At 43.3% G+C, this 21,723-nt stretch overlaps 1 protein-coding gene and 1 long non-coding RNA gene across 3 annotated transcripts in view; one reads left to right on the top strand and one right to left on the bottom strand.

The window, feature by feature from the left end:
* Positions 1 to 3,373: 3,373 nt before the first annotated feature.
* The window catches only part of smad7 (SMAD family member 7), a 44,090-nt gene continuing 25,740 nt past the window's right edge, over positions 3,374 to 21,723 (bottom strand). For both annotated transcript variants that reach the window (XM_041196466.1, XM_041196467.1), the window contains exon 4: positions 3,374 to 4,259. In XM_041196466.1, coding sequence (XP_041052400.1) covers positions 3,721 to 4,259 — 539 coding nt within the window. In that variant the 3' untranslated portion in view covers positions 3,374 to 3,720. The remainder of the gene's footprint in view (positions 4,260 to 21,723) is intronic.
* On the top strand, positions 16,918 to 20,492 carry LOC121282671. The gene is made up of 2 exons (XR_005944106.1): positions 16,918 to 17,031; positions 20,126 to 20,492. It is a non-coding gene; the product is annotated as an uncharacterized LOC121282671 (long non-coding RNA).

The raw sequence follows: 21,723 nt of genomic DNA, 5'->3' as shown, positions 1-21,723 counted from the left end.
GACCTGACAATTCCACTGTGATTTTTTTTTGTCAAAAATTGAATTTATGGAGATTTCATTTATTCCGTAGGATTAACTTTGTACTTTAGCTCCTTCAGTGCAAAATGTTCTGTGCCAGCAATGCATATCAGGAATTTGGGAACCCACCTGAAGCAAGGCCCACAATTTTCCTTCCATTTCTTTTTCCCCACATTGGAGGATTCCTGGTGCAAGGCCTGACAAGACGAGTTGCTTGTGATGGGAAAATAATAAGGAAATATGTTGCAGAAGTCTTTGGTCAACAAGAGACTGAACTGGTTTGTAAGTTCTCATTTGGTTAGTTTTTAGGGTCATCAAAAGGAGTGATATTATTGATGGAAATTTCTCATTGTTTGCATCCAACATTACTTACATAAATGAAGCTCCATCTAATTTATCCTAACAATTTGCCTCTGTGTAACACCAAGAAGCCCCCTCACTGCATTGTTGTCACTTTTTCATATCAACTATTCCTATGGTCACTCTTGATTGATAATCACAATCAGCGCTAGTTAATATAGAATTAGGGGTAGTTTTGTGGAAGGGGTTCTTGCTCATTATTGCACTGAGTTAAAGAAACCGCATTTCATCTATGCAAAACACAAAATACTGCTCGAAATCTGAACTAGAAACAGAAAAAAATGAAGTTGGCAGATCAGACATCTTCGATCAAGAAAACATGATCCTATTGGATGTTTCAGATATAAATCCATTCTGAGAACCTTTAGATATTACAGATAAACAGGATTTAAAAAGAAATAAAACTGAAAATAAAAATAAACTTCAAAACAAGGGAATGTGGGAGAAAACACACATGTCATAGGAACATAGGGATACAGACTTAGGAGCAGGAGTAGGCCATTCAAGCCTGCTCTACCATTCAATAAGATCATGGCTGATCTGGTTGTGGTCTCAACTCCACTTTCCTGTCTGCCCATAACCCTTGGTCCCCTAGTCTATCAAAAATCTAACTCAGCCTTGAATAAATTCAATGACCCAACCTCCACAGCTTTCTGAGAAAGAGAATTCCATAGGCTAAGGACCATCTGAAAGAAAAAGGTTCTCACCTCCGTCTTATTCTTAAACTGTGCCCCCCTAGTACTAGTCTCCCCACAAGAGGAAGCATCCTCCCAGTATTCACCCCATCAAGATGCCTCAGGATATTACACATTTCAACAAGATCACTTTTTAACTCCAATGGGTATAGGCCCAACCTGTTCAACCCTTCCTTATAACCGCAGGAATAAGTCGAGTGGACCTTCTCTGAACTGCTTCGAATGCAATTTTTTTCAAATAAGGAAAGCAAAACTGTACACAGTATTCCAGATGTGGTCTTACCAAGGTGGCAGTAAAACTTCCCTACTTTTATATTCCATTCCCCTTGCAATTTAGGTCTCTTACGTCAATTGAGTGGACTTTTAACCTGCTAATTTGGAGAGTATTCAAAAAGCTTTATCCCAAACTAACGTACCACCCATCTTTCAAATATTTCCATTCATTTTTAATATTTTCCATCTTTTCTAGCATGTTCATTACTAGGTGATATATAACTGATGACTAATTTTCATAGGGAAGATAGAATTGCTGTAACTAGCACATATAAATGCCGAACAATAAGTGAGCTCAATCTTACTTTTCTGAAGTAAGATTAAAAAGTTATTTCTACAGTATTGGAAAAAGTGCAGGAAAACTAATGTAATCACTGCAGGCTGCTCCTGGCCTAATCATCCTGGTAGGCCTCGTAACCATGGTTATATCCTAATAAACTTTGGAAAACCTGAAAAGCAAACTGGATGAATTTCTAACTCTAATTAAGAACAGCTCCAAATAAGTTTAGGTCAAATATATTTACATTTAGCTCAAAGTTACATCAGTACTTTCAACTTTGTGGATTTCACATTCCTTTCAAATCAGGACAAGACCCCAGGGTTTGCAGTGCAGGCTGCTTCCAGGTATGCTCTGGGTGATTATTAAATTACCTGTTTGGGCTAAGAAATCCGAATTAAATCAAGAGAATTCATCCATTGTTTTCACCCCACCCATTCCTTCCTATTTTCTCTCTCTCTCTCTATCCTCTTCGTGGTATTCAGCAGGGTAGGAAGTGGTAACTCTCTCCTACATCATGCAAGGGGAAAGTAGTCATCGGTGAGCCTCGACTGTGAGTGTCAAAAGGCTTCAGAATCGCAGGGATGTCACAATCAAGGCCCACGATTCAGAGATACACAATTCCAATTGGTGATGTTGAATAGTTATACCGTCTAGGTTAAATATTCCCTCTGTAACTCATTAGGATGAGGCTAATTGCAGAGTGTCAATCTTCATTCCATTGCAGGTCAGCTAACACAATCAGCACAGGTTTGAGCCTAGGACTTCAGCTGTTTTAGAATCAGACTACTTCAGATATACTACTACTTCTCAATCCAGGAGCTTTTTTTTTCTCTCTAAACTTTGAAATTCTATTTGAGGAAATTCTAACATGCAGTGAGGCACTGAGTCAGCAAAGTGGTAAAATGTGGTTTTGTGTCCACTATGTGCGTTCTCCCCTACAGCTAGCTCATGTCTATACAAGAAGTTGCGATTGGGGAGGCAAAAATGTAAAGTGCCACACATTAAAGGAATTTGATGGGTGCTCTCCAAGCAGTACTATTCATGTGCACCCCCTGGTTAAGACTAGCACTGGTGTTGCTCTGGTCGGTCAATGGATTGGAACTGAACCACATAGACCAGGGTAGGTAACACGTCTAGCCCTCCTGCAGAGCATCAATGCAGGTAGTACAAATGATCTCGGCACCCCAGAGGTAGGAAAGGACAAAGTAACTAGACCCTTTATTCTTCATTCCTATCCAGTGATCCTTGATGGGAAGTATGTGTGAATGTTGGGTTGACAATTGGGTTGTGATGCCTCCTTCAGCTGTTTGGTCAAATGCCATGAGATACTCTGTCTAGGCTGACACATGGGAAGTGAACACATGGATGAGGTGCTGAAGTCCTGTCGACAGACGGGAATTGTAACCTGCACAAGCCACAGTTTTCAAGAGTGGAAGTGAGGAAGGATAGTTGAAGAAAAGCCATAACCTTGCCATCTTGATGGAGCATAGAAGAGAGATTTAACTGAACTAAAAAATATTTGAAGAGGGCAAGAAGATGTGCTGTAACCCAAGTCAGTCCCCTCATTCATCCCATTCTTGGCAAAGGCAAATTTATTGACAGCCAAAAGGTCACAAATTAGTTTAATTGATACCAGAGGGGGAATTTGCCTCTCTGCTCTGAATAATGAAATTGTAAATTCATTGACAGAGAATGAAGGAAATCTTCTGCTTGTGTTGTTTCACCTTGAAAAGACATACAAAGTGGGTTTTTTTTAAATCAGGTGTACAATTTTATTTTTCCACTTGAACATAAACTCCTCTATTTAAAAAAACACATTCTTCTTGGTTTCAGCACCCATAAGAACACCAATTTTGTGTTATTTAAATTTTGGCGTTTTTTCATCTTATTTGCATTTATATTAAGCAAAGTGCATCTTTATTTGTCTGGTTTACACATTGCACAATACATAAATAATGCTATAAAACGTCTTCATATTTACAAGTAATATAATATATTTATATATAACATAAAATACACTTTTTCTTTTATTAAATCTCATTACTTTTCATTGAAAGCGTCTCTGCGGAATCCGAGTCCTTTAATAAACCACTCTCATCGGTTATTGAGGAACACCTCCAGCCAGCAAGGGCAGCTGGTTATGAACTGTCTCGTGTAGCATTGGCCCCAGCCTTTTACAAAACTAATTTGGATGCTGAATCCAGACCATGGCTCGTGTGTGAAATCGTGGTCGTTGGGTCTCTGCAAGGTATAAGACTTCTCATAGTCGAAAGCCTTGATGGAATAGCCCGGGAACACTTTGTGAACCAGTAACGTCCTGGAGTCTGGGTTGTCCAGTGTGACTGACTTGATGAAGATTGGGTAGTTGCTGCGGTTGTAGACCCACACCCCGTCCGGCTCTTTGCTCAGCTGGATGCCGTAGCCAATTTTGCTCCGGACTTTGGTCACCAGCTGGCTCTTGTTGTCCGAGTTTAACTGTCCTAGGCAGAATCCGTTCCCGTGAGGTAGATCATAGAAGATATCGAGGGAGGGTTCTTGGACAGTGTACAGGCGCCCAACTCGAGTCCGCTCCTCCCAGTATGCAACAACACACCAGTGCGACCGACTTCCCAGCTCCTGACTTATTCGGGAATCTGTGGGAGAAGAAAGAAAATCTTTAGCCTAACCCAAGATAATGGAAAGATAGAAGGATTTGCTGGCTATTTTCAGGATTATCATCCACCACAGTTCAAGTACATTTATATCAATATACCATTGGGGGATATATTTCCTAAATTACCAAAGCGATGACAATTCTAAAATACTTCATTGGCTGTAAAGGGGCTTTGAAATGCCCAGAATTTATGGAAGGAACTATATGAATGTTAATCTGTCTTTCAATAAACTTTGACCTCTTCCCATTGCAATGACAGATCTTTAACCATTAGTACTTCCTGAGAGCTAGAGACCCCTGAATGCTCAATGGCTAAGTTTGGAAGTGTAGAATTGCTAACTATGCTATGAATCTCTACATACTGCTGGCTGTCCTTCCACAATTCAAGTGGCCATCCAAAATTTTACAATGTATTTACAAAACTATTGTTACGCTTATTGGAATGTTATGAACAGCGCAGAAATTAATGCAAAGTACTGGAAATTGAAATATTTTATATATGCTACGATCCTTCAACTTAACTGGTAGACACACACACACACACACACACAAATATATAACCTGGTTAGCTCTGCATATTCTGATATCTAAACCTGCACTGTGAAAATGTCTTCCTATTAACAGTGGCCTTGTCAATCCAATGGTGTTTGCTTTTAATAGATGTGGTTAGGTTACTGTCATCGCTGATGTATGAATGTACTAATCTGTACCAGCGTGTACTCGTAGAGCAAAGGAAAAAAAATACAAACATAGACACACACATAGAAACAGACAGCAACAGAGAACCACACAGACACACACGCCCCGCTAAATACAGACAGCAATACAGGGACACATATGCATATGCCTAAACACAGAGACCAACAGAAACACATTTCAGTAACACAAAGCATCACAGAGACGCACACACACATAGGGCTGGAGTTTACTGGGAGCTGTGTTAATTGCATTCAGGCTAGAATTCAGCCCCTTTCTCGGGAGGGAGTCCCACCTTAGAGAGCTGCCTGCCCATCGGATGGCCAGTGGCTCTGTAGTCCCAGCAGCACCAGCTGAAGTGGTGGCCAATACAAGCAGTCCTGCCAGGCTGAGGAGCCCAGGTAAATCTGGGCTCCGGAGTCTCAGTGAGGGTTGGGGTTCAAGAGGCTGGGTAGGAAGGTGTATGATGCTAAAGATCCAAAATTATAGCCCTCCCACTCAGCCTTTCCAATTTTTCATATGAGCTGAGCATGTAATGTATCCTTTCTCTCATACGATCTCTAGGGTCAAACTCAACTAGTTTCTCTCACCTGAAAATTAAAACCCTTTCACGCTGCCTACAGCAACAAACTTAGGCTGTAATCAAAATGATGACACTGCCGATGGAGACCATGCACCCCTATCAAAAGACATGGACCAGAATTTTTCCTCTGGGATTGGGAAACAGGAGCCGTGACTGTTTCCGGGTTCTGAACCTGCCCCTTAAATAACATGGGTCCAGATTAGGCAGCGGGTGGGCTATTGAAGCTGGAGGGCCAGAGGCTTCAAAGATGCACCTGGCTGCAGTAAAAGGTTAAGTAATCAAGAGGGCACCTCAATGTGATGGTGTTCTAACACCAAACTTTTTAAAACTTTAACTGGATAACGTTTCTTACAGCCAGGCCAGCAATGTTGGCTGGGGGGGTGGGGGGGTTGGAATCCCACTACAGGGTGGGCTATGGCTGCTCCTGCACCCAAGCAGGCAGGAAGGGCCTCGAGGCCTGCCTGAAGTACTGCCCCTCACACTCTTCCCCAGGCCTGCTGCCAGGCACCCGTCTCCAGGCACATAAACTGTCCCCTGCCTGCAGGAAAATACCAGTCAGCTTCCTTTAGTTGACCTCAAGAAGGCTTTTAATGGGCATAATCGATCATGTGCCACGTGGTTCCAAGCATGCCTCCACTAAAATGGCCAACATCGGGAATGGCAAACAGAACCGGCAAGCCAGCCAGCACTTGCATTTTCAGGGCCTGTCCACCTCCATTCCAGGCCCCAGTGGGGCCCAAAAGTCAAGTGCATGGTTTCTCTTAAAGCAGCACGTACAACAGAAACGTAAACAGAACTGGGGCACGCTTTCTTGGCAACTGGCAGGCTAGCTTGCTTTATATTCCCCGTACAGACCCAGCAGAGCAGGTTCACTCTGGAACTGGCCTCTACAAACACCTTCCAAATGCCCGGGAGTGAATGTGACCCTGTTTAACAGTTGTATATATGGAGATTTTAAACCAGGAGGAGGGTGGGTGAACAGCCCTGGTTTTATTGTACAAAAGCAGCCTGGAATCTTTTTGTTTAAATTAACATTGCATTCTAGTTTGACTTGGCTGTTTGGGGAGACTGGGCCTGCCAGAAAGCTCACCACTGCTGAGGCAGTAACACTCCTTTAACTAACCGAAATGCAGCCTGAATTATTAACATCAAAACAGTTCAGACACACGAATATAAATGTTTTATGAATGTCTGGTTTATTTACAGTTGTGACTCAAGTTTTTCTTCTGTATCTCTGGTTAATCCAACAGCCCACAGCACTGTCTCTAAATGATGTCTCTGTGTGTTTGACACGTTGTGCATTTACTTGGCTCTGTCCTAGCAGCAGGAGCTAGTCAGCAAGCGAGGTCGTTGGCTCGCTCACATTTCTTGAAGCTAGAATGAGGAAGTGTTGCCCTGCCTCTGTAAGTGTACCCTGTCACCCCTCCCCCATCTCCGCCACTCCCTTCATTCCCCACACCGCCCCCTCCCCCTTACAGTGCCCCTCGTAACCCTCTCCAGCTCAACTGCATCCAACTGAAATACTGGCAGTGAACAAGGAGCAGGAAAAGGGAAAAAAAAAGAAGAAAGGATCTGTGTCAAATTACTTCAAAAATCCCCTTCAAAAACACTCCATAAAACATGCACTAGAATCAAATAAGAACATGTTCAATGGGGCTCTTTTCCCCCCCTGCTGTTCTCAACGAAGCCCCTCAGCATGTAAAACAGGAATACATTCATCTCCAAAATGAAACGAGAGAGAAAAGAAAAACAAGGACAAAAATAATCTTAACAAACACCAGGAACTTTATTCCACCCCTGAGACCTGACTGTAACCACCCATCGCGCCAAAGAAAATCCCAGATTGGCCGGGACTGTTCTGCTTTCATCTTCACAGCCCTGCAAACCGCCCAACAATTTTCAGGGAGACGTCAGTGCAGTGGGCTCAGAGATTCCATTATTTGCTCATCCCAGATGAAATGAGCTCGGCTGCTCCGAGTCCTTAAAGTGGCAGTGCAAGCCAGTCACTCCATCCACCCCGTCTGCTAGATTGTAAAAATAACTACTGCTCTCCCCTGCTGTGTTGAGTGTCTGAGGTTTGAACTCTTGAGCACACATTTTAGAGCAGGAAGGCTCCAAATAATTGCTATTTGAATTCTCACTCAGAGGGAGGATCTGAGCCATGAAACAACCAGGAACGAGCCAGGTTAGGTCCTCAGTGAGTTAATCCTGCCAGTGCGTAACTGGGCCCACTTTAAATTCGTCTCAGTTCCCCTCATATGAATGGGTGGCGGGGGTGGGGGCGGAGGGGATGGGGAGGAGAGAAATCAAGGCAAGAGTTTTTGCCCCTGATCTCCATCCAGTCACCCCCACCCCCGCCCAGTTGGAATAGTATTTGGCTTTGCATTGGTACCCTGTTAAGGTAGCACAACCTCCACCGTCTTACTCACATGCATACAGTGGCCATGGCAAGTTGAACAGCTGTGCCTCATTGTAAACCAGCATCTTTGGTAGAACAGAGAAAATGTGTGTGTGCGCCTATTCTGGTGGGTTGGGCAAACAAATGTGTCTATGTGGGTGGATCATCACCACAGAGTCCAAGGGGTAGACTTTAAAGAAAGCTCTGTGTGGTAATTAACTATCAGGGCAGATGGCTGGTGAGAGGTTTGATGGCTGGTGGTGGTGCTGACCAAGAGGCACTGGTTGGGCATAACACTGCAGTTCTGCCACCTCTGGACCACCATAATATAGGGTTGGCAAGTGGGTCAGGGGATGGCGTGGGAGTGCAGAACAAGCACATTTCTGCTTTCTAGTTCTATAAGATACTTCTAACTGTAGCATTCTGGTCCCTCTTCCACTGCGCTGCTGGGTAAAACTGGGAACCACGTATGGCCTCTCAAAACCTTGGAGGCAGGAGAGGAGGGTGCAGGCAGAGACTGCTTTGCAATGCCAAAAGCCTAGATAACAGTAGGCTTAAAATCTTAAAAGGCAGGATGTATTATTTCAGTTGACTCTGACCCACTTCAGCAGGACCTGATTATGTATAAGGTTATGTATAAAGCCGAGGGGGATGGTGTGTTGCTTGCAGTTTGTAAATGCGCCATCGATAAAAGAGATGGACCACACAAAGGCGCTTCTGCTTAGCTGCCTGCTGGAGCCCTCCCATTCATTGCAGTAGCTGGGGCCTGAACAATAAAAGAAGGGAAAGAAAGCACTGCTCCTTTTGTCTGAGAGAGCCTGTCTCCAGTGAATGAGGCAGACAGCTGATTACTGCTTCCTGCTGACATTCTTTCTCCATAGGCGTATGCTCCTCATCAGCCATGCAAATTACAGAGTGCAACTCTGTCCGCAGGGCAACTGCTGCACACACTTCACTCAAGTAAGTTAAACCCTTAAAGGGAGGGCGGGGGATTTACAGTTTAAGACAATTTATTTCCAGACAGAGTGTAATTGTCTTAGGAGCCTTCTTGTCCCTTATTTTTATATTATATGGTACATATAGATAATCATTTAATGCAAAGATTTAGGTATAAATTTAGTAAAGAGGCCATCCATAATTTTCACGCAAATACACTTGGTGCACTTTAAAATTATTTTGCAGATGACAATTATGCCTGCTTACTTATCTGAAAGAAACTGACAAAAGAAAATAAAGCGCTCTCACGCTCCTCAACCAGGAAGCTGCTCCTGATCACTGTCCAGCAGAAAGAGAGAGAGAGAGAAAAGCAGCATCAGGCAGCATTGTGATGCACTCAATGGTCGAATGACCTACTTATAATCAATGTTTAAAAGTGTACAGTTTGATGAATGGATCCTTTAGGGTACAGTATCAGGGGCTGCTAGTACCTCAGCAGGAGTCAGCGCCAACTGAAAGTGGGGATGGGAGGAATCAGATAAAAGGGGAAAAACGAGGTGTAAATATTTTAAACACATTTCCTTTATTGCAAACTCTTGTGTTCAGTGACACAGGGTAAGTATTTGTCTGCAGCTGTCAGTGCTATCATCATGGTATTAACCTAGCCCTGTTACATAAAAGGCTCTCAGACAAATACCTTCAGCCTCTTTGGCAAGGTGTTCCATTGCTCTTGAGAACTAACGGATTAACAGAGATATATTCCTATTAAGCATATGAACCTAGAAATTACAGTTGCCGATATTAGCATATGAACACTCAGTGTGATTGAATAAAATTCTATGCCAAAGCAGGCAATAACCTATTTATTTGAAATGGGTTAATGCCTTCACTAAAGTACCAGACAACTATTGCTAACTGAGACAGGGAGGGAGGCTGGGATTTAAAAATGTTAATCAAGTGCTGCCGTTGTCAACAAAATGGCAAAGGTGGTTAGATGGGCTGGCTGGGTGCACCACTGCTGTTCCCATGGCACGTTTATGGGAAGGCAAATTAATTTTTTGGTTAAAAAAAATGTTTTATTTTAAGCTTGCTCGTTTTTAATTATGCAAACATCACAACCACCACCACACTCCAAAAGTTGTTCACAGTGTGCAAAACACTTTGAGATGTGATAAGGCATTGGATAAATCTTCATCTGGTTATAAACGTGCAACACAAAAGACGACTCAAAGAGGTGTTTTTGTTGGGAATGGGGAGGGGAGGAGATAACACTATAGAAAGGAATCCAATAGAGGAAAGCACATATTGGTTTTCTATCGCGCAGTAATGGAGCCTTCACACAGGAGGACTGCAATACCGTTACCTAGCTTGACGTAATCGGAGGAGAAAAACATATTTAATACCTTTTTCCCCTATTAAAAATGTTTTTTTTAAAAATCATATTCAAGCATGGAGATGAGAAAATCCTTTCTGCCAAGTCTTAATGACTGAGCCCATTGATAAGTCTCAAGCATGTAAAATATTAAGAGGAGGGGCAATGAAAAAATAAATAACCAACGTATGATTTTTTTTTTTGAAAACACCTTCTGCAGCCAAATTTTATTCAGTTCCGTACAAGTGGATGAGGTAATTGAAACAGAGCGAAGAGAAGTCATGCTGAAAAGGAAAAGGCTGGTAATCATTTCAGTTCTGAGCATGCGATCATTTAATGCTCGCCGGTTTTGACTGAACTACTATATTAGCACCCGCTTTGTAACCAGTTCAAGGCCTTTGACAGACAGGGCTATTCCTTATATGGGATTGTGTGCCTGGAGCTAGTGTACTTGGTAGCCTATTGTCCTTTCCAGGATTGTGTGCTTGGCCAACTCACAGGGCATCAGAAAGGCCCTTAGTGGTCTAGGTAATGTACACTTAGTGTTATCATAATGTTTTACAATCCATTGTGTGTGTAATACTTTTAAATTATTCACTTGAAACTGGACCTACCAGTGCCCTCTATCCAACAGTGACAGGCCTACCAGCACCAGCACAACTTTTCAGAAGAGCTATTTAACTAAGCAGTCTGACTGCCCTTTCAGGTGGATATACAAGAATCCATGATACTTTCTGAAGAAGAGCTGGGGGTGCAGGTGGGATCTGCCCAGTGCCATGGCCAACATTTTCTTTTATTAGTGATGTTAATTGAAAGGTAAACAATTATTTGACCATTAGCTTTTTGTTGTTTGTGGGAGCTTGCTGTGCCTAAATTGGCTACCGCATTTCCAACATTAGCACAGCTTCAGCCATTCAAAAGGTCCTTTTGGGCTGTCCTGGGGTCCTGAAAAGCACTATATAAATGCAAGACTTTCTTCTTTAATACTTTCTTCTTTATATAGGAGACCACATTCAACAATGTAATCTGAATTTCTCCCTCATTCATGACCAAGAGGAATTCTCAAACCTTGCGCTTATGGTGAAATATTTCAGTCAATGGGCCTTTCACTAGCTGTATGAAAATGGCATTTGTGGCCCATATATAGGTCGATGAACAATTCCATTAAAAGCACTTTTCCTGATAAATTATATGCCAGTCTACAATACAAGTGGGGCATAAAATGTTCTATAAACACAACACAAAATCTGTACCTGTGTTCGGTTTGTCATAGCTGAAGCTGACAGAGTTTAAAAATGTTGCACACCCACCATTACACTTTACTGAAAACTGCTGTGGTTGTAAATCCCATGAAATTCTGTACCTTCTCTTTTCTCCTCTTCCCCACCCCCGTTCCCTGCCCCTTCAATCTCTTCAACCATTGGCTAACTTTACAACTTTTAACAACCTACAGACTATGCGTCCCCGTGGCATCTGAAGGGGAAAAACAACACCATCCGGCAGACTGGAGACAGAGAGCAGCCTGAAGAAGTTAATGATTACTTCTGTCTGGCTTTATAATCAAATCATTTCTATTCCTGATCACACGACTTTTCTTCCCTGACGCACCACATAGGCAGAGAGAGGTTGAAGCTTGTGATACAGATCACTCGCCGCCAGCATTTTCTGGGTACATTTCCCACATCTTAAAACAGTTTGCATCCTGGGGGTTTTAATTTAGAAGTAAATTAGTCACCCTCCCCACCTGCCACCCCTTTTCCCCCTGAACACCCCCATCGTGAACACTCTTGAAGCTATTCTGACCCAAATAGCAGGTCATGAAGTAAGAACAGACAACTGTCTGTACTGTGTCAGCTGAAATAGAGGCTCAGCAGGTCAGTCTGAAGGATGAAAGCACAGCCCCTCACAGCCTAGCTGGAGCCTCTCCTATTGCTTTTTGATCATTATTTCCACGACTCTCCAAAAGGTTCAAACGCTAGGGGATGTAATGTATTAAAATTAGAAATTTGGGACTAAACAGGAGGTTCAGTCAGAAGTTATTTCGAACAACGAAGTGACTTTAGAGATGTTTTCAACATTATTCAGCAGTTAGATTCATCACATTCTTTTCCGCTATAGCAAAAGAGTTCAAGTACCAGGGGCAACAGTTAAAAATTAAAAGGTCCAGAACTAAGAAAGATCTTCCATTTATCTGACACCTTATCACATCCCTCAGGACATTACAAAGTGCTTCCTATCTGATTGTTTGGTAGGTAAACGGGGAAGGAATTTTTCACCTGACAAGGTCGTACAACTGGCAATGAGATGAATGAGTTCATTTGTTTGTGGAAGCACGGGAGGACAGTCAAGTGGAATTTTTATATTCAAACTATGAAATAAGTTACCAGTGAATCGGCCGGTATAACAGTTCAAAGGGCAATTTGATGAGTCCCTGGAGAGAAGTTTCTGGTGAGAAGGAAACTATGTAAAAGTGGCCACTGGGCCTCCTACTCTATTCCTAGCCAATATTTCAAGCCAATAGCCTGTCTCAGATCTTTGAATTATAAAATCTGCCTCTCCCAGTGCTCAAAGCCCATCAGGGAATTCTTCACAAAGTCATGAAAGCACCAAAGGGCAAAATTCAATATTGCCCCAGTACGGTAAAGAATCACTGGATTGTTCTATGTAACCTTTAGCGGATATCCACAATTGCATTCAACTTCTCCAAATGAGCAGGGAACACAGAACTCCACCAACTGGGAGGTTCTGATCAAATCCTGCACAGGGTATGTGACAAAAACTACCTTTCGATTGAAAAACTCAATAATGCTCATATTCAAACTATGCCACAGATCAACTTCCCCCACTTTATTTTGTTACAGATTCCAGGCTAAATAAATGGATTTGGTTCCACTGTCACAGAGAAGGGCCAATGTCACTGTAAGGCAGCACAATGACATCAACACAACCACCAATTACTTCCCCTGCTCCTCAGTTTATAGCTCAAGCCTCAGGCCTCCAGACCTCGGCCAGTATAAGTTTCCAAAGCCAAGCTGAGCCTGAAAATACCCCAGACAAACCCCTCCTTCCCACACTTAAAAAAAGGCCATTCAAGTCTTGTATGATATCTCATGCTTACATGTGTTTAACTGACTGAAATCTGAAGTCAATTGGTTGAGCTTATCCAATCTTTCATCTCAAGCTGTGCGCCGCCTTCTAACCCAAGAAGTCTTCAGCTGCCGTCTCTCTCATGGTTTCTCATCCCTTTTCACTGTTGTCTGAAATACCTGCATGGGACCTCTTATTACCAAGTTGGATTTTATGAAGTATATAGACCTGCTGTAGACAACCTTTGGAGTCTATGCAGGGTGGGAAAAAAAAAATCTCCAAAAAAAAAATGTTCCCCACTGAAACCTTGTCCAGTCTTCTTGACAAAATGCCAGCTGATTCCTAGCCATTAGCTCAAAGTAAATGATGACATTAAATAACAGCGCCCCACCCACCAGAACTTTAACCAACAGCAGACTAGAGGAACACAATGCGTGACTCAGGCTGTGTTTTGGCTCGTCTGAAACCGGAACAGCATCAGCCTTGTAGGATGTTAGTATGTCAATGTAATCTAATTGAGGAAATGGCAAAGAAACCTGAAAAGAGAGAGAGTGCAAACGAGGAATAGAGGCGGGTATTATGTAACTGGTAGCACTTGTGTATATCAATGGTACTCAGATGTTTTTCAAAAAAAAATTTAAACTGTGTGTGGAGCCTGCCTAAATTGGCTGCGACAAACAACAAAATCAGAGCCCGAAGGAAAAGCCACCTACGTGTTTTCATTACAGCGTCTGGTAAATTAATTCAGAAAAGGAAAGGGCAGCAGTTCTGGTCGAGAAGAACTTCTATTGATAAAAGTTCAAGAACCTGAGAGTGAGCTTGTAATGATTACAATATTTTAACAGCCCCAAGAAGTTCAAGGCCAGAGTGCGGAAGTACCGCTGCTGTCTTCAGAGAAGCAAAACTGATAAGCTTTCCCGCACTTACTAACACAAACTGCAGGCTCCGGGGTGGGCTCAGGGTTCTGCCCACAATGACACTTTCTGGCCCAGTGATGTCTCGTCATGGGCCTTACTGCTTTGGAACTGCATTACTACTGCCCTCACTTTCGAAGGAATCACCATTGATGATCACAGGATCATTGGGCCCTCGTAATTACCAGCAGGTCCCGACATCACTGCCCACCACTGAACCCATCACTGGGCCTTTCAAGATCATGGGGCTGAAAAGAGTCCAGCAGTGCAAAACAGGTTAGGAGCAAATTGGCAGTTGGTTTCTCATCATGCCAGTTTTTATCGTCCATTGAGTTGGAAAATATTGTCAATATTTTTGATTTTGAACTGAGTAAAGACAACAATGAGACTAGGAAATGAGTTTCCAAAAAGAGTCTGACCTATTGTTCTGTAAACCTCAGTGGAAAGTGGTTGGGCGCGGTGAAAAAGTCAGCCATTTTATACTACTGGCTTAGACTAATTCAGCCTCTAAATCTCAGCACAGGTCCCATTGCTGCAGCTCTTGCCATTTCAAATCACAATGCTACAAGAAATTTTCAATAATTACCGAAACTCTTGCACAAGATCCAACAGATGTAGCAAACAAGCTGCGTGAGCATGAGTCCATGTGGCGTCAAATTTCCCTCCTGATCTTTACCAGGAGTGATCGCAGAGAGTAGAGGGATGTAACAGGCAGCCAATCCCCTTTCTGCATCCAGTACTGCAAGGGGATCTTCTCAACTCTTATAGTGCCACATACCCTTGAAAATATGGGGGCCAATTTTCATGACTTTTGCCTCTGGTCTCCCCCCACCCCCAAAAATATCCATTTTCCAAGAACACAAGATCATAGGAAAAAAAGGAGGGGCAGAGATCTATTTGCCCATGTTTTTTCTGCCTTTACTCTGCATCCAGGATTCCCAAGGCTATTCCTCAGGGGCAGAACACATGAGCAACCACAACACATCTGCAAGCAAATAAAGTGGAAGGGGTGCCAGATTTGGTGGCTTGGAAGGGGGAGGGGCATGGAGGGTGGTGGTTGCATGGGGGTGAAGGCGATATTCCTGGCCTTCTGACCTCTATTTACTAGGAGTGCCCAGACACAAAGCTGGAACCTCAGATTTCACCAGGACCATGTTCAGATCAGAGGGCTTAAGGCTGTCTGGCATCATACCAAAGATAAAAAGATTTTTTTTTAAATCTAGTTATGCTTGGGTGTAAGGGAGCAGCAGACAGGAGGCCTACAACCAGGGATGCAGCTGCTGACCTTTTCTGATCTACAGCTATAATCCATTACCCCCTCCACCCCCATTTACCAGTACTATACCATGCCAGGAGCCACATTAATGCCTTGCACCATTTGGCCTGGGTAGGGCGATGTAACTTCAGGGCAGTGTCCTTTTCCGGTACCAGAGCTTGGGAGGGGCCAATAAAGTCCAACAGCAAAAAGTAACCCCCATGAAGTCAACTGGGGAAGCAGTGAGGAGAGATGAGGATCCCTTCCATGTTGTATGGTTGTTTGGTGTCTCATTAAGAGGTCTGGAGGCTTGTGTGGTGAACATAAACTGTTTACTGTTAACGCACAGCTATATACATATCTCCAAGGTATAGCCCTATCTAGGTGCTATCATTATGTGCACTTCTCTCAGGGTCCTCCACACAAAGTTACGTACTGGTAGACTATATTACAACGTGAGCGGTACTGCTCACCAGTCCCACATTAACCAAACACCTTCATATTCCATTCCGCACCCCACCAAAGTTACAGTGATGGAGCAGGAGCAATTCAGAATTCTCGGCCACAAATGTTTCTTGGTTATTTCAAAGATGTAGCAATCTAATCAATAGTTATTTGAAAAGTGTTCAAAGACACAATTATGAAAATGTTGTACTCCTTTTACGCTACCATCTTAGATCTGCCACTTGCCCTGCACCGCCCAACTATTCATAAACTATAGATGAGAATTCATTGATTTTCCTTGCAGAATTGATACTTCCTCCTTTAATCGCCTTTTGTTCAACGAGCTACAGCTTGCCTACATCTGAGCCAGTTTTGACAATTCACCCTCCAGTGCTCCCCGCACCTATTGCCAGTTGCAACTTCAGCTCGATGACAAATGAAAACAATAATTAAAAGCAACTTGCTGTCCACAACGTCCGGAATTAATAAATTATTGATAACGTAATGTGTCCAAACTTCAAGAAGCGCTCCAGGCAAGAACACGTTACCTTTCATCATTGTTCCATATCACTCAACTTGTTCTAGTCTGCTGAGAGAGACATTCCTTTCAAACTTTCTCTCATGATTTACATACAAATACAACCTATGTAACAATGCCATGGGACAGTGGAAACTTGCTGCAAACATTAGGTGCTGCTTGATCAAAGAATATGCATATGAGTCATAAACAGAAAGTGTAAATAAATTTTGGCGTATACTTTCAAAAGATCCTCCTTACGTACCTCGCTGGGCTTTCAACTCTAAACCAGCAGAGATCCTGTGCCATTGCTCATGGCAGGTCAGATGATATTCTGTTTCTAAGGGGAGGAGCATTACACTATGTAACGCCCGATATAATATTGTTACTAAGGTGGGGCTGCTTTTGAGATGTGCTATCTCTTTAAGGGCAGAAAGGCTGATTGCTCTAAGTCTTGAGGTCAATTAGAGGTTTACTGTTGATGACGTCTGCAAATTGGCAAATGCTTATATGTTCTCGGTTCCAGTCAGAAGAAACCAGCTACAAAGGGGTAAGAAATGCCATCGTTTGTAAAATCATTTTCACACTTTGAAATGTGACAAGGAGGCTAGAAGCAGCACTCATATATGGTGCTGAGTGAACTAAGTCCTTGGAAGAAACTGATGGGCGTGTTTTATACTGCTTCTGTAGTAATGGCAGCCACAGTGCTATAGTGAGTGGAAGCTTGTTATGATTTGTGTGGGTTAGAAATTCTATTTGGAATGAAAAATAGGAGAATTCCCTTTTTGTCTCTTTAATTGATCATGAATCACATGCAACTTTGAAACTTGACTTTTTGAAAACATTAATTACCGGGAAAAACTTTTTTTTTTGTTCTTTGACACGAGTAGCAACACCGTCACTCACATCAGAATTACAGTGAGTTGCGCCTTACACTATTTTAGATCAGCAGTGGTTCAAGGTGACAGCTCACCACCACCTTCCTAAGGGCAATTAGGGATGGGCAATAAATGCTGGCCTAGCCAGTGATGCTCACATCCCATGAACGGATAAAAATAAATCACAACTACTCTTCTGCATCATGCAGACAGTTGGGGCTTAGCAATGTTTACAAAGCTAACAGTTCCACGTTACGAAAGAAGAGAGGCAACTGAGATGTCATAGAGTGCACTTTATCATATTTCCAGGATTTCAAACCACCGACCTCCCTCACATTTTCCACCCGCTCTGACAATATACAGGCTTCTAATACCCAAGCTAGGCCCCACCAAACCACAAATTCCTGATTCTATTCTTTTCAACAGGAGTAGTATCCTAGACTCATAGGCCTCTCAGCAATTAAAACGTTAGGACTGGGGGGGGTCAATTCAGTAAAATGCACTTCCCGTTCTAGCAGAATAATAATTTATTTGGGGACAGGAGGAGGAGGAGGAAGGGGTCCAAGCAAAGGTGTAATCCTTTTCCTAGTTTGTGCTGATGAGACTGGGTGGAGACCAGTGTGCAAGGCCCAGAGGACTGGGACCAAACCCAAGTGCAAATCAAAACCAGCTCTTCAGCCAAAAGCTTCCTTGGCTTCACAGCAGGGAAGGAAACTGGGAAAGGAATGAAATATCCATAAACAAGAAGCAGACGACCACATCCCTCTGGGTAATGATCAAGGCCGTATTTAAATTAAAGAGAAATGTTACCATCCTACCATCAGGAGCAGAAGAAAAAATTAAATAAATAGAACACAGTACTTTCATTGTCTGTCTTTCTCTCTTCCATTCTGCCTTGAGAATGTCTCTAGTCAGTCCCAGTTCTGTGTACATAGAGCAATAGGATAAAAACTATGCTACCTCAGCAAGGTTGCATTTTATTTTCCCTTTTTTTTAAAGCATAGTAGGTCAGATTTCTTGCTCTAATGCTCCTATCGCACTGTTTGAAAGAAAGCCGGCACCTCTCCCAGCGCCCTGACCACATTTCTTACTTCAAACATACCAACCGAGTAATTTCACTGGTTTTGCAGGGCCTCACGGTGCGCAAAATGGCTGCTACTCCACGCACAAACAGCAGGGACTGCAGATCAAAGCAATTCCTTTGGACCTTTCGAATGTTCGGCGCCATTTCTTCCGCTGCGACCAGATTTCCTGCATATAGCCTCGCGTTAGGTATACTCAATAGGCAGAAATGGGCCTAGCTTGGAATTTCTCTTCAATTAAATTAAATCAAATCAAAGAAATAAGCATGCGTGTGAAACTATAGGCATGAGTCAAATTAGGTCGCGTGACCGCTGCTGGGAAGTGCATGTGTGGATTTTGGGTTTTGCCCTAGTCAAATTGGCTGCCAATGTTCACAGTCTAGGTGTACACGTGAAGAACAGTCACAAAGGAGAAGGGCTGGACATCTAGCTAGTGGAGTAAGCACATCCTGACAGAAAGAAGAGGATAGAAAAATGAAAAGAAATCATATTCCAGCCAACAATGTATACAAGCAATGACAGAGCGACATACTGACAGATGCAGAGAACACTCCATTTTGTTTTTAAAAAATGGCAGAGTTTATATTTTGATATTAAGTTGTCATTAAAACCTATGCTAAGATAATTTGTTTATTAGCGGTTGAAAAGATTGTCATCATGTTTGGACAAAGAAGCTTCTGACAGCACTCGTTGCTATGACGACATCTCCTCTTGAGCTGATAGGAAGTGATAACCGATAAGGTTGAAGCTAGGCTTATTGAATGCATTGACACCGTAGGAAAATTCACACTTAAGTCAACAGGCTTTAATGTTATGCAACATAAACCTTGTGTGATTTCAATACACATCCCTTTAAATTGCCACCAACAGAAGTGAACAGCCCTGTTACCAAAATTACCACATCTACAACGATATATAATGGAGCTCTAAATCCTTTGCTCAGAAAAACCCAGGGCCTGAATTTCACGGTTGGCGTGCGTGCCATGTCAGCGGGCCCAGGACGGATGAAATATGCGCTTCCGTCCGCAATCGGCCCCCGAAAGCAATTCCATGCTGGCTGGCCAAGTAACGGGCAACCAGTGTGAAACACGTGTGGAGAGTGCCTCAGCGCTGCAGGGAGGAGGGGGGGAAGAGGGCAGGTGCCGACAAAAGTGAGGGTGTGGGTGGGTGCTTCTAGCGAGCTCCCTGAAGGCAGACAGCTGGTGCAGAGCTGCAGACCTGGACAGGTTAAATGACAGGAAAAAAAAAAGGACGAAACAGTGTATATTCAGCACGTTCAAGCACCTGACAGCAGAACACAAAAAACATCAGTGCCCAGATATCATTCTTTTATTATTATATTTCATCCTGGTCATTTCATCCCGCCTTTGGATGAGGTTTTGTTAAAAACGGGCTGCCCAGCTGCCCATTTGATGAGAGCGAAATCGCAGGGGCAACGTAAAATCATGGACAATGGGGTTTTTAATGGCCTTAACTGGCCCTTCAATTGTCGGCAGGTGCAGCACTGACACTTGCGCCGACCTCAATATTGCACGCGTGTGCGATGACATCGGGACGCACGCCCGATGTCATTTTGTGCAATTTCATGCGCATTCGGGTCGGACACACGCCCACCCGATCAACGTAAGATTCTGGCCTATGTTTTAAAACAGAAATCTATTAATTTGGTGCTTCTTTTATTCAGATCAAGAAAATATGCTGAATACTTGGTAACAACAATGTACACAATGGGCTGGATATTCACGGAGCCGGAGAGACTTCATGGAGTGGAAAAAATCATGGGGCCAGATCCTGGGATTCCAAAACCCATTCCTGGGCTTTCCAATTTTGAGGAATGCCTTTTAAGGATGCGGGCTTGTTCGGTTCTCATTATGCATTCTTGGTTAACAGCCCAGGCATCCACTGGAGTACTGAAACACCTGAGCCCAGGGCAAACATTGCTTGATCGACAGCTCTGGCTCTCAGATCTTTATTTACACAAGGTGAAGAGGGTTTAAGTGCTTGCATTTTCAGTTATTTATACTATAAAGGGTCTGGATGACTGATACTTTTACAGGCCTGTAGCCAAAAAAAGTGTTTTATTTTTTAAAGAAAGTGGAACGTTATCAATGAATCATTCACTCACTCCCTCACTTATCCAGAAACGCTTCATCCAATTCAGCATCACGGGGAGTCGGAGCCTATCCTGACAGGCAATGAATGCTAGGTGGGGTACACCCAGGATGTCCATCAAAGGGCACATACTCACACACACACACATACAGACTAGGGGACAATTTACCGTAGCCAATCTATCTAACCAGCACATCTTTGGACAATGGGGGGAAACTGGAGCACCCAGTGGAAACCCACATAGACACAGGGGGAATGTGCAAACTCCACACAAGATACCCAAGGTCAGGATCAAACCTAGAGCTGCGAGGCAGCAGCATTAACCACTACACCACCGTCAATGAATTACTGTAGTTTTTTTTTGCACATCCTATTGGCACTATAAGGCTCATTGATTCTATACAATGCCTAGTGGGTGAATGGCATGGAAGTGCCATAACTTGGCATGGGGGGGGGCATGAGGTGGAGAATGGGGAGTGTGTGGGGACTGAGGGAGTGCAAGGGTGAGGGTCAGAGGGCCTTACCTTTTTCATTATAACAGAGATGAAGTCCCACAACATGTGGGTTGGCTAGCCTGACTGCAGCCTGCACTTAGCACCAGCCAGTACCCCAACAATGGAAATCCTGTCTTTCCTGGCACTTTCTGCTGAGGCAGGCAGGCTGGGCCAGGAATTTTCCCGACTCTTGCTATCAGCCTCGAGAATGAAAAATCCGGCTCAATGTCTTGTTTCTCTCATCTCTTGCCCTAAAATGGGTAACTCCTACAGGGTACAGTTCCTCACCAAGTGGTCTCCTTCTATATATGAGTCCGACAGTGATTTTTCCCAGGCAGTTTTGATTGAGGATTGCATCGCAGGTGAACCAATCATGATCTCAATTTCACGGTGCTAATCCCTCCATTCCCCTGCTCAAATTGTATCACCCCTATTGCCAACAATAGTGCAGTGAAGGTTCACTAGGCTGATATCAGGGATGGCAGGACTGTCGTACGAGGAGAGATTGGTTCGACTGGGCCTGTATTCACTAGAGTTTAGAAGAATGAGAGGGGATCTGATTGAAACATATGAAATTCTAACAGAGCTAGACAGACTAGATGCAGGGAGGATGTTCCCCCTGGTTGGGGAGTCTAGAACCAGGGGCCACAGTCTCAGGATATGGGGTAGGCCATTT

The sequence above is a fragment of the Carcharodon carcharias genome, chromosome 1, assembly GCF_017639515.1.
Source record: "Carcharodon carcharias isolate sCarCar2 chromosome 1, sCarCar2.pri, whole genome shotgun sequence".
NCBI classification, from domain to species: domain Eukaryota; kingdom Metazoa; phylum Chordata; class Chondrichthyes; order Lamniformes; family Lamnidae; genus Carcharodon; species Carcharodon carcharias.
The sequence above is the reverse complement of the archived record's forward strand: the minus strand, read 5'-3'. Positions and strand labels throughout refer to the sequence as shown.